Source organism: Charadrius vociferus, unplaced genomic scaffold, assembly GCF_000708025.1.
Source record: "Charadrius vociferus isolate BGI_N301 unplaced genomic scaffold, ASM70802v2 scaffold111, whole genome shotgun sequence".
Lineage (NCBI taxonomy): Eukaryota > Metazoa > Chordata > Aves > Charadriiformes > Charadriidae > Charadrius > Charadrius vociferus.
This window is the reverse complement of record NW_009647046.1, coordinates 4,721,623-4,733,547: the sequence shown is the minus strand read 5'-3', so window position 1 is coordinate 4,733,547 and position 11,925 is coordinate 4,721,623. Positions and strand designations below refer to the sequence as shown.

The 11,925-nt window shown below is 42.7% G+C and overlaps 1 protein-coding gene across 1 annotated transcript in view; it reads left to right on the top strand.

Moving 5' to 3' along the window:
- Nucleotides 1-7,134, top strand: part of LTK (leukocyte receptor tyrosine kinase) — a 99,823-nt gene extending 92,689 nt beyond the window's left edge. The window contains exons 24-29 of the mRNA XM_009895724.1: nt 1-47; nt 2,699-2,791; nt 3,437-3,538; nt 5,020-5,154; nt 5,521-5,611; nt 6,361-7,134. Of these exons, the coding sequence (XP_009894026.1) occupies nt 1-47; nt 2,699-2,791; nt 3,437-3,538; nt 5,020-5,154; nt 5,521-5,611; nt 6,361-7,134 (1,242 nt within the window). The remainder of the gene's footprint in view (nt 48-2,698; nt 2,792-3,436; nt 3,539-5,019; nt 5,155-5,520; nt 5,612-6,360) is intronic.
- Nucleotides 7,135-11,925: the final 4,791 nt, after the last annotated feature.

Below are 11,925 nucleotides of genomic sequence, written 5' to 3'. Positions count from 1 at the left end.
ATTGCCTGCGGCTGTAAATATCTGGAAGAGAATCATTTCATCCACAGGTGAGGAGAAATGGTCCCTTCTGATGTATCTTAGGGTGTGTGACGCTCAAACAGTTTCTATTTGCAGAGGATTAGACAGAACTAATCTCCAGGGAGAGACAGAGATTTCTTCCACCAGTACAAGCCTGTGCTTAGATGCCTGGGCTGGTCTCACTGGTTTTTGGTAGGAGTTAGGCTCTGCACTGCTCTTTGGACTGCTGGGGAGAAAGAAATCTTCAGTTTGCAGTGAACATTTTCAAGTGTTAATTTTCAGGTGCCTAAAATGTAGACACATTTGAGATTAGCCCTGTAGACCACTAGATGGTAGTGTCACTCTGTGTCAGCTTATTGTAAGACAATAAGGTACCATTTCTCTTTTCTGATCTCCCTATCTTGACTTAATGTTTTCTCTATCCCGTCAGCACGGGACAGCCATTCGTACTTGAGCCATTGACTAAAGAAGGGTAGAACAGGGATAACAGGAGGTAACACCCCAACCCTAAGGCTTCCTTCGCAGCTCAGTGCCTGACATGTTGTGTGGTATTGGGGAGCCCGTGTTTGTCTGTTCACACCTCCTTTTCTTCTTTTGTAGAGCAAAAAAATGTTGATATGGCAGGCTTCAAATAAGAACAAAATATTATAGAAGAGGTAAAGGTTATTATAGGTAGCCTTTTAAAATTCCCAGTTGGATATTGGACTCCTTTGCTTCTGATTAAGAGTTGTTTCAGCTCATAATGTTCCCAGGCATAGCGTGCAACTGAATTCCTTCCTGAGTATGAATTCCATGCTGAGTTCAGCCCTTTTGTGTAAAGGGAAGGAGAGGCCTGCACACCAGAGGGTCACGCAGGCTTTAACTGAACCGACGTGTAGCCTGGAGTTATGCAAGTAGACAACTGATTCACCCACATGCACAAGCACGTGTATGTACGCATGACATTGCACAGAGCAAAGAGGGAGAGCTAGGCAAGAGTGGGCAGAGACTGGAGAGACTGAGGGAAACAAGTGACAAGCAGCAATTGGAGCAAAAAGCCATGAGATTGAGATATGGGGTGTGTTGTGGCTTTAGGATTAGAGCATCTGAGGTTTTGGTCTACTTTTATTGGAACAATAAGTAAATTCATTTGAAAAAAGGATTAGAGTTTTCTGTCATTAAAAAACAGCAGTAAGAGCACGCAACAAGTTTTGGCTCTTGGATCTCTTAATAAGTACATGAGAGGATCAGTATTCTAATTGGAAACTTCAGACTTAAAAAAAAATAATGCTGTAGCAATTAAAATCCTTACTGTAATAGTAATATCCCTCATCAACCTCCACCCACCCTGATCTATTGAATTTATGATAAGGGCCAATTTTTGCTGGTGCTGCAAGAAGTCCTGTAGAAACTCAAGAGAAATTTTCTCCACAAGTGTTTTATAAAACATTCTTCATTTCTCCTAACAAGTAGATGTTCCCTGGTTTTCTTACCGTGTGTCACTGAGCCCAGCAGTCATCACATAAAGCTTCTAACGTTTATGTCAACAAATGGACAGGTCAGCTGTTATTGCTTAAGACCAATCTCCATTTCAGGAGAAAAGTGGAAGAAACTAGTGCTTGACTCTTTTAACAGCAGCGTATCACTTTTAAAAAAACTCTCTGGGTCAGTTTTTGCACTGTTATATCTCTAGTATAAGCAGCCTGGGAATGGACTTGTTTTGTTTTAGCCAACAATTCAGGAAATCAGTGCAGAAAGGAATTGGGTTCAGGTTCTGTATTAGTCTTTGTTAGTGATGTCAGTATTACTTAGAGTGGGTTGGGAAGGGAAGAAGGTTATCACTGCAGATAACAAGTATCCTAGGGGGAAAAGGTAGTGTAGTGGGGTTGTGGAGATGTCTCTAGGGGTAGGTCTCGTCATCTAGGAGTCATAGCTGATGATGGAAGAGGAAGCTGAGCTTGACTTCCAAATCCTGAGGGGGTTTTTCAAGGCTGGCAGTAGGAAGAAACATATGAGCTGTTTAAGGAGCTCATTTTTCTTGGCAGTCAACAGGACCCCCACAGTGCTATGATTTTTAATGAGTTCCTTTTCAAAATGCGTATTTAAAATGAACACAAATCCTTCAGTCTTGGCCATGCAGTCATCACTGCCATTTGTTACAAGCTAAACCTGCACCCAGCAAACGGCTGCTCCCATATGTAGCTTTGCTTGGTTCCACAGGAGATATCCAGAAGCAACAAAGCAAGTTTACCGAATCTGGTCCTACATTGACTTTTCAAGCAGTTTATTAAGACTACCCAATAGCATCACATCTGTAACTGATGGAGACACTGCTGAGATGCTACTCTTTAAAAAAAGTAAAGCAGGAAAGAAATCTGTCATAATGTGGTTGAAGCAAAAGAGGTTGGATCTGTCCTGGATCTGATACTGACCCTGTTTTCTGCCTTAGTGAAAGGAAATGAGAGTGGGGAATGCTTGGAAAACACTGGGTAGAAAATGTAATGTAAATGCAGTTTAAGAATTGTGGTTAATAAAAATGATAATGTAGCTGGCACTATGTCTTATTTTCAGTAAGGCGCTTCTGATCTGTGTGAAGATGACTCAACTAAGACTTGCAGGACTGGGTCTAATATTCTTTCTTTATTCCTTTAATTACTTCAGGGTTTAGCATTAGAACTAATAATTTGTTTATATTTTAAAGAGATATAGCTGCAAGGAATTGCCTTCTGACCTGCACTGGAGCAGGACGAATAGCCAAGATTGGTGACTTTGGGATGGCCAGGGATATTTACAGGTAAGTGAAAGGCCATTTCAGTCCTGTGAATAACTCAGTAATCTGTATCATTTTGAGGTGTGTGAAAAGTCTTATGGAATCTGAAGCAGTGCCTGAATTTTATTACCAGTTAACTAACTGGAGTTAACAGACTCAAATTAACACATCTATGCCTACTAGCCAATACACTTAAACTGTGTTTATTCCAGAATGGGCCCCAGGGAACACTGCAAACATATGGACACTAAACCAAGCACAGGCAAATTTATTAGCTAGTTAATCATAAATAATCTTAAATTAAAAAAAAAAAAACACCAAAAAAACCCACAAACAAACAAACAAAACCAACAAACAAACAAACAAAAAATCCCAACCCTAATTTTCAGTTTATGATGTCAAGAAGACTTGCTGCATCAGCACCCTGTGCAGAGCGTCAGCAAATTTGATGTCTTCAGCTGCACACCTACAACATCCTCAGTTTCCATCCCAGTTGCAAAAAGAGTATAAAATACTGCTTCAACGCACTATTTGAGTTGATGACTTTTCCCACTTGGTCCCCATTGCCACTCGCAATTCCCAGCTGCTGTTGCTGTGGTGATAAGATCTTTTATATATCTGAGCCCTCTCAGACTGTGTGACATTCTCCATGCATTTTATCTTTCCCAGAGCAAGTTACTATCGCAAGGGAGGAAGAGCCATGCTTCCTGTCAAGTGGATGCCACCAGAAGCTTTTCTAGAGGGCATTTTCACCTCCAAGACCGATACCTGGTAACAAATGTCTGTTAATCACTCCTGCTACTGAGTGATAAGGGTCAAGAAATGTACTGCTCAAGAAAAAAAATGTCTGCTCAGTAGGAACCTTAAAAGATGTCAGAATTTCCCAGAAAAAATATTAGAAGTCTTCCCTCTGCATTCAGCAGAAGCACAGCTAAAGAATTCTGAATAAAAATTAAAAAATAGATTAATCCGAATTAAAAAATGTAAAAGTAACTATTAAGAACATAATAAAAAATCGCTATACATAAATGTAGAGTATCATATAAACACAATCAAGAAGTGAAAAGAGAAAGCAGTTTTGATTCCCAAGAAGTCACAGTTAAAAATCCAGACATATACCATCAGACGCTTCCCTCCACCCTCAGTATCTGCCACTTAGTTTGTCTCAGTGACGGGGCATGCTTATACATCTTGTAAATGACTCTCTCTTTACCACCCAGGATTACTCTTTTGTATAATTTTTTTCTGTTGTATATAAAATGACAGCAAATTTAATCAGAAATCCTTGCTGGTTGCTGAGGAAAAATGTTTATATATGGATTCCTCATGTAACTTGATCTTTCTTTAAAATAAGCAGCCCCTCACCAGTAGCATATTCATGCACAGGTGCTGGGGAATGGAAACTTCCCAGTTGCTTAAAAATGCCTCTCTCCCTGTACAGTAGATCCTTCAATATACTGTACTGAGACATTGCCTTAAATACCACACTGACCCAGTTTCCTGAAGTTGTTAGTGACACCGGAAGACAAGGGATTGCTTATCAGCGCCTAACTGTGAGCAGCCAGTACTAAATATTTTGAAGGAAAGTGCCACATTTCCTGTAATGGGCTATTATAAGTAACATGCGTGTACTGGAAATGTCTTCCACCTTTGCAGCAAACAGTGACTTAAAATTCTGAAGTCCTGGCAAAACCTTCTTGACTCCCCTGGGTCGAAGTCATACATTATTTTCAGTGGCACTGCCTAACTGGCCCCTGGATGTAAAAAAGGAGAGCGACCACATCATGACAAAAAATAAATGCTGCTGCCTTTCAGTTTCATTGGATGTCTGTTACTTGAGTCTATTCTTGAGCATTCTGTTCCCAAACACTGATTCAAACATCTTGAGTCTTCCCAAGTAAGGTAGGAATCTCCACGCCAGGTCTAACAGTTCTTTTCAGTTAGACCATACGTAGCAAAGGGTGCTCTGGTATTTCCTGCTCTAGAAATAACAATTGCAGCAGAAAGAACAACTTCAGAGTTAGTCAAATATTTTGAAACCTCTGTAAAACTACTTTCAGAGCTTGAGCAAAGGTTTTGATGGATTGCTTTTTTGTATCAAAGTTGACTCATAATCACTCTGATTGCACATTACTATGGTTGGCCTACAGCTTCGAAAGGTTGTTGCTGTGGTATTACCTACCCAGCTTTGTGCCAGGTTTGTGGAGCAGAAATGAAAACTAATTGGTATTGTTGGCTGGTTTCTGACACAGGTCCTTTGGTGTGCTTCTTTGGGAGATTTTCTCTCTAGGGTACATGCCCTACCCTTGCAAAACCAATCAGGAAGTGCTGGAATTTGTCACCAGTGGAGGAAGAATGGATCCACCAAAAAACTGTCCAGGGCCAGTGTGAGTATTTCCTTATTCCCACAAGCCAAGGGATAGTGGGTATCAAGCAGGTTAGACAAAGGCAACTGGAGACCTTTAGTCAGGGAATGGTGATTGCCCCCAGTGTTAAGTGGGTATTATTGGATGTCTCTTGAGCCACTGACTCTTGTGTACAGCTTAGACCCCTTCAAGCTTTGCTTTAAGTGTGATTCCCTAATGGCTCAGGATCCACGGATGCAGAAATGACATGTCCTCTTTTGCTCTCCTCCTTTGGGCCGTGTACTGATTGCAGTTCCTCTGGTCCCATGGTCACTTAGTACTGAAACACATTTTACATTGTTATCTTTCTCGATCAATACTTTTTGGGGTTTTTTTACTTATTTTAAGGTACCGGATCATGACACAGTGCTGGCAGCACAGCCCAGAGTATCGGCCAAACTTCTCCACCATCCTGGAAAGAATCAAGTATTGCACACAGGTATTGGTCTTTGGTATCCAGGTGGATAATAATAATTCCATAATCCATGGAATGCCAACTAGCCAAAGGCACTAGCTTTTTAGCCCAAAACCAAGTGAGAGAGTCCTGACAGACGGATCTAATTACTTTCCCGATTGTGGTAGTGCTGTTGGCTCAACTGCTCTTTTCATTTGGGTTTTCTGGCATCTATCCTCACTCTCCTATCTTCAGCCCAACCAAAATGAGTTCCTATGCAAGTGGATGCTTTCAGCTCTCAGCTGGTTCGGTAGCAAAATGTCCTTCATTTTGTGATGGAGAGGTATTTAGAATCTCTCTCAAGGTCCATCTTCTGACCTTGCCTAACATTGCTCGAATGTCACAGCTGAATTAGTATGGAGTGGGGAGGCTGGGGAATGAGATGGCATGGTGAGGTCACCATCTGGTAGCTTTTTACAGCTACAGGCCTGGATCCAACCTCCTGAGGGAAAAATTATATACTGGTGACCCCCAGCTTAGCCACTGATTTCAATAAAGCATAGCCTCGGTTCAAAGGAAGCACATAAAAGAGAGCGTTTTTGCAAGTCCTGACAGCGTGCGATATCCAGATGGCACATAGCACCTTGTACAATGTGCAGGAATAGTTCCCAAACCTGATGTCAGCCTCTGCCAAAAGCTTTTTCACTCTCACAGCTATTTCTTTCAAAATGCAGATGTGACAGTCACCCTGGAAGTGCTCAGGGTGTAACAGATTCTTGTCTCTCTCTTTTCAGGATCCTGATGTGATCAATACTGAGCTGCCCATGGAGTGTGGCCCCGCACCAGAGGATGAAGGGAGTACAGTCATGCGCCCAAACATTTCCAGTGGGATAGTGCCCCTGTTGGTAAGCCCTTCTCTCACACCTCAGATGACACCTAAAACACTGGACTCCCACCATGCTGGGCACAAACTTGTACAACGTCCACAAGAGCTGCTGGTGGAGAACCTGAGCAACCGGACTGCTCGAGGGCCTAGCCTGCCATGCCTCAGTGATTTCAACAGCGGGTCCTGGTTCCAGCAGAGCTCAAACCAGAAGCTGGAGCTCAGCAATCCACCAACCCACAGACTTAAAAACAAAACCAAAAATCTTTGGAACCCAACCTATGGATCGTGGGTGCTAGAGAACATCTGTCACTTCAGCCCCAGCTCCACGCTCAAAGTGACTCCAGAGCGGGAAGATTCGGGCTTTGATGGGAACTGCAGTTCTCCTAGCTCTCGGGCATCTCCAGCATCTCCAAGTCGAAGCAACTGCCCTCGCCTGGATATCAGTGGGATTGAACTGGTGAAACTCCAGACTTTCCCCTGTGGCAATGTAAATTACGCTTATGATGACCTGTGCTACAGCACTGACCACCAGCCACCGGCTTTGGCAGAGGTCAGAGCAGCTGTACTAAGGAGCTCCAGTCTGCGCAAAGATGAAAAGCCTTTTTATAAAACAGAGAAAACTTCAAGAGAGAGGGACTCTGGTCTGTCTTTGTCAGATGACCTGAGTGTTACTCCAGTATAACAGAAACAGTTCTTCCAATGATCAGGGAATATGTGGCTGGAAGGACTGCCTCCTATTTCACCTACTTCCTCCATTTAAGTTCCTTCAGATGGGTGATGTTTCAACGACAGCAATGTTCTGCTTCTTCCTTCTACTTGCCAGCTCCCCAGATCGTTAAAGACAGTTGCATTTCTATCTGTGTCCACCAAATGTGTTCCACTGAACCATCTTAGTGGTGGACAACAATGGCATTGCTGCTCTGATTCAGAATACAATACTTAGTGAAAGGTCTCTTTCTCAATCTGCTCAGGTGAAAAGAAACGGACCTACCATCCAAATGCAGCATTTGGATGGAAATAATGACCGACACAGGTTGCGCTTCTTTCTGACCGAAGAAACCAAAAATGCATGCTGTGCCAGCAGCAACCAACTTGAGAAGGCTGCTGTGTTGCCGGGAGCTTTTCACAGTCCTGATGACTTACTAATGATGCTCATTCACTGTAAGGGAAGTAAATAAATAGCAGCCACATTTGCATCTGTTTTATTAGAAGACCCTGTGGAAAAACATGAAAATGAAGCTACTGCTCAAACTGGAAGCAGTAGGAAGGCTGGGGAAAAACATCCAGGCTCCTCTGAGCGTGTGCTTTGAAAACAAGCAATGAAGAGGAAAACAAATTTACTATCAAAAAAAAAAAAAAAGAAATAGTTGGTGGAGCTGATAGTATCCCTTTGAATAGCAAAGGAAATGTGCTGCTTGCCTCATTGTGGAAGGGGAAGGTGGTTTTCCAAGAAAGGGCGAGCTGCATGGGGCGATGAGAAATGGACTGTCTTTATCTTTTAATGGACTTTACTTGGGATGAACTTCGTTTTTGTAAGTACTTTGATATTCAACAGTAATTTCCTGTGCTATGTTGGTAAGCATTAAGCTGAGGTCCTCGAGTAACTGTCTAGCATTTGGCCCATGGGAGTTCTTGGTTTTAACACCTACTCCTCTGAGGGAGAAACAAGGTAATGCAAGGGAGGGGCAGAGCGAAGGGAGACCTAGTACACACACCACCTTACAGCGCCCTTTACACAGGAAGGTAGAATAGCTCAACCCTTTGAGAAAGCTAAAATCATGACTTGGCTTTACACACCTGAGCAGGTCGTCCTTTCTTCTCACCTTCCAAGCATACAGACTTGCTGGTAAAGGTCGTTGTTGTTTGTTTTGAAGGCAGCTCATTTCTAAGGCTTTGTTCTGTTGCTTAGGGTCTAAACTAATGTTTACTGGTTAAAGACTGCAAAATAAGAACACTGAAAAAAGTAAGTAATTTGGATTAAGCTTGAACAGTGTCAGAAGCATTTTGTCCTTGTCCCACTCCTGAATGTTGCACTGCCAACCTACAGTGGCAAATTACATGCTGCCTTCAGGTGTAATCAAGTTGTATGGAGAGGTATCAGTTGTAGGCTCTGTCTGGTTCCTTTCTGAGGGAAGAGGTGCTCTGGTACAAGCTTCGCACTAGCTATCAGCTGCATGTACAGTCTGAAGATGTGGGCTGGCAGGAGAGGGTTTGCTTTGACTACACAGACTTCCTGTCCTCTGTGTCATTCGGGGATGGACACTACTGAGATGTGACACAGAAAAGCACAGAGCAAAGAGTCTGAATCCATTGTGAGTGAAGTCCATCTTCAGTTCAGGTTTACACTTTGTTGGTCTGACTTTGTATCTGTTCCAACCTTTCTATAGTTTTAGGCCTTTGGCTTTATAATGGGTTTATATATCATCATTTCCAGAGTGGTGATGATGGCCACCTTTCAGTAATGACCCGTATGGTATGGAAGTAATTCCAAATCCATGTTGGGAAGTGACCTGTGGTCAGAATAGAGGGGTCCCTCTGTGCACGGGCAAATTCCAGGAGTGGTGGGGGGATTGATGGGTCAGTGACCGAGGTAGATGGTTGCCCTTGCCTCATGCCCTTTTGTCCATTTCACCTTTGCTTTAGCTCTCTGGCTTCTCTCCTGTTTAGCTCACTGCCTGTCCCGTCTTATATCCAGGAGCTGCTACAGCCCAGTGAGAAGAGACAGGAAAGCCCAGTTAGCAGCAGTTTTCTCATTCTTTCCTCTTGCAAAGGCTAACATTTTTTGGTCATGTTTCAGGCTGGCCACCTCTGGAACATGCTAGTCAAGAATAAATACATCTACTCTTAGCTAGTTGAAATAACACCAGCTCATCTTCAACAGCCTTACCTTTGGATTATGTTAGTCCTATGGTTTATGCATTACTCGTTTTCCCCCAAAGGTGAGCTGCCAAACTCTCCAACAGTTGTGAACGGGTCTCCGCAACTCAGCCTCTTACGCTCAGCCTGCGTATGTGGTAAGGCCACAGCAGAGTGCAGGGATCCGAGTTTAGCTGCAGTGGACGACTCCCACTTGCCTTCCAACCCTTGTTTGGAACAGGCTCTACCCGGAGCAGAGCACTGGTGGGCATGACCATGCTTTTGCAGGCCCATTGTGACTCTGCTTTCAATTCTCCTTAGCCATCGGCATGGCTGGGAAATGGGTGAGGAGTGGAATACTGACTTGTTCAGAAGCCACGGGAAGTTAATTATACCACCTTTTCTTCCTGCAGACTGTACAAAAAGTAGCAGGCACAAGACAGTTCATTTTTTCACGTGGAAATGACTATCGCACACCCTAGGATTCCAGTCAGAAGGAGGTAGGATCCCTGCTGTCCATATGGTTACCCAGCTTGAGCTACCATTGTTTTCCCCATACGCAGCACTTGCCTCAAGTTAATTCACAAATTAGACATAGACATAAAATTAGATAAGCCATTGAAAAGTAAAGTTCTATTACCAATGCCAGATGCAGTCTTGGTTGCAGCTATGCCTTCATTTTGTAAATAAAGTGCAAGTTCTTCAGTCGAGCACTTTGGGGAAATACCTGTTTTTACTGAATAGCTGCATCAAGATACTTATTTACAAGAAGAGCATAGACAAAGTTGCCCTGAGCCAGAATAAAACTCCATCCTGCCCCGTGTCTTATCTCTCAGAGCGACCAATGGTGCAGTGTTGAAGGTGAACTGTAAGAGTAGCATGAGCATGTAGTGATTATTTATTTCCTAGACATACGTGCCTGGTTTACAACAGCATGTAGCTCAGGGAAGTAGAGCCCGATCATGGAGCTGCACATACCAAACGGGCCCTAAAAGAGCGAGCCAGAAATTTTAAAAGAATCTGCATTAGCAACCTAAACTTTATACGAGCTCTTCACTCTCTCAAGTGGAACTAAAGGTAAATGAGCTTCTGTCAGCACAGTTGCCATGACTCTTTGACCTGTAACAGTTTTTCTGTGCATATCTGATCTTAGTTGCTTTTAAAAACCCTCACAGATAATGAATTTTTAAGTAATATCCTGGAGGAAACAAAGCAAATATTGCTCCTGTTGTGATGCTGAAATGCTACATGCTGTCCAAACCATATTATCTAAAAAGAAAAATAACATTTACAACGACATATAGTACAACCTTCAGTCCTACAGTTCTGGGACTGAAACTTACTGTTCATACAATCACAGATTTCATAGTGTTCAGTTGCTACTATTTCAAAATATAACGTGCTTGAAACTGTTTTTTAAGGAGACACTTTTAGTGCCTAATCAATGAGTTGAACCCATCGTGTCAAAATTAGATTACTTTGGGAATTAAAAGCCAAAACCCAATTTTGTTTCCTAGAGGAATGACATGAGCTGGAGATCTGGGATCAATTCAGTCTTGTGATCCACGGGAAAAGTCTTCCAACACTTCCCCACTGGAGAAACAGTCCTTTATAAGATTATTATAAATCACCCTTCCTGATGTGTGGTCTGTCTTTTAATGTTACCAACTCGGGTTTAGATTTGTGTGTATAGAGTTGTTAGGGATTTTTTCTCCTGGGCTCAGCATTAGTACTTTATGTTGCTTCATGCAACCTCATACCTACATGTTAAAGAATAACAAAAGATGAAATAATAATGCAAATTTAAATTTGTTTTTCTCTTTCTTTTCACATTTGTTGATACTCTTGCTTCTGATTTGTTATCTTTTTTCTCCTCAACTGTTTTGTATCTTCATTTTCCCTTTAAAGAAACAGAAATTTTAACTGCACAGATTTAAGGTGTTCCCTCATATACTTTTTTCTGAGGTAAGTTCTCCACTGATGTGCCAATGGGCAGGTGTGCACTAAAAGCTTCACCAGTCTAATTAATTAGTATTAGTAGTAAGTGTAACTTATTCCACCTCCAATACACTCCCCCTACTTACCCGAAAGAGAAGAAAACGCCACTGCTGGGAGTATGATTTTCCCCAGTGTATTTGCACCTGCACAGCTGTGTCAGCCAGGGACCATGCTGCCTCAGCCCCTCCAACAGCAGAGCTCTGCAAGACAGTTTCTCCTGTAGACGTGGCCATGCTCTCTGCTCCCGGCTGCCCACCCTTTTCAATCTGACGCAGAGACCTTAGGCATGACATCACTAACATCTTCCCATCTCATCACATGACTTCTTCACTTAGTTGAATGTGTTTTGATTTCGCATTACCTCTGACCATGGCAGCACGTCTTGCCAACATACATTTCTGGGTGACTACTGTACATAAGTAGATGACACGCCTGCTTCTATGCAATTTAAAGCTGGACAAGTGTATACTTCTATATTTGGAACACAAAATAAAGAGACACTAATGGTGGCTATTTGTTTCCCTCTCTGCTAAGTACTCTTTGCACACGGGTAAGAGGACGCTCTCTCTTGCCAAGAAGAGTTGCTGGTTCCAGAGGGTTGACTCTTGTTCCCTGCTGC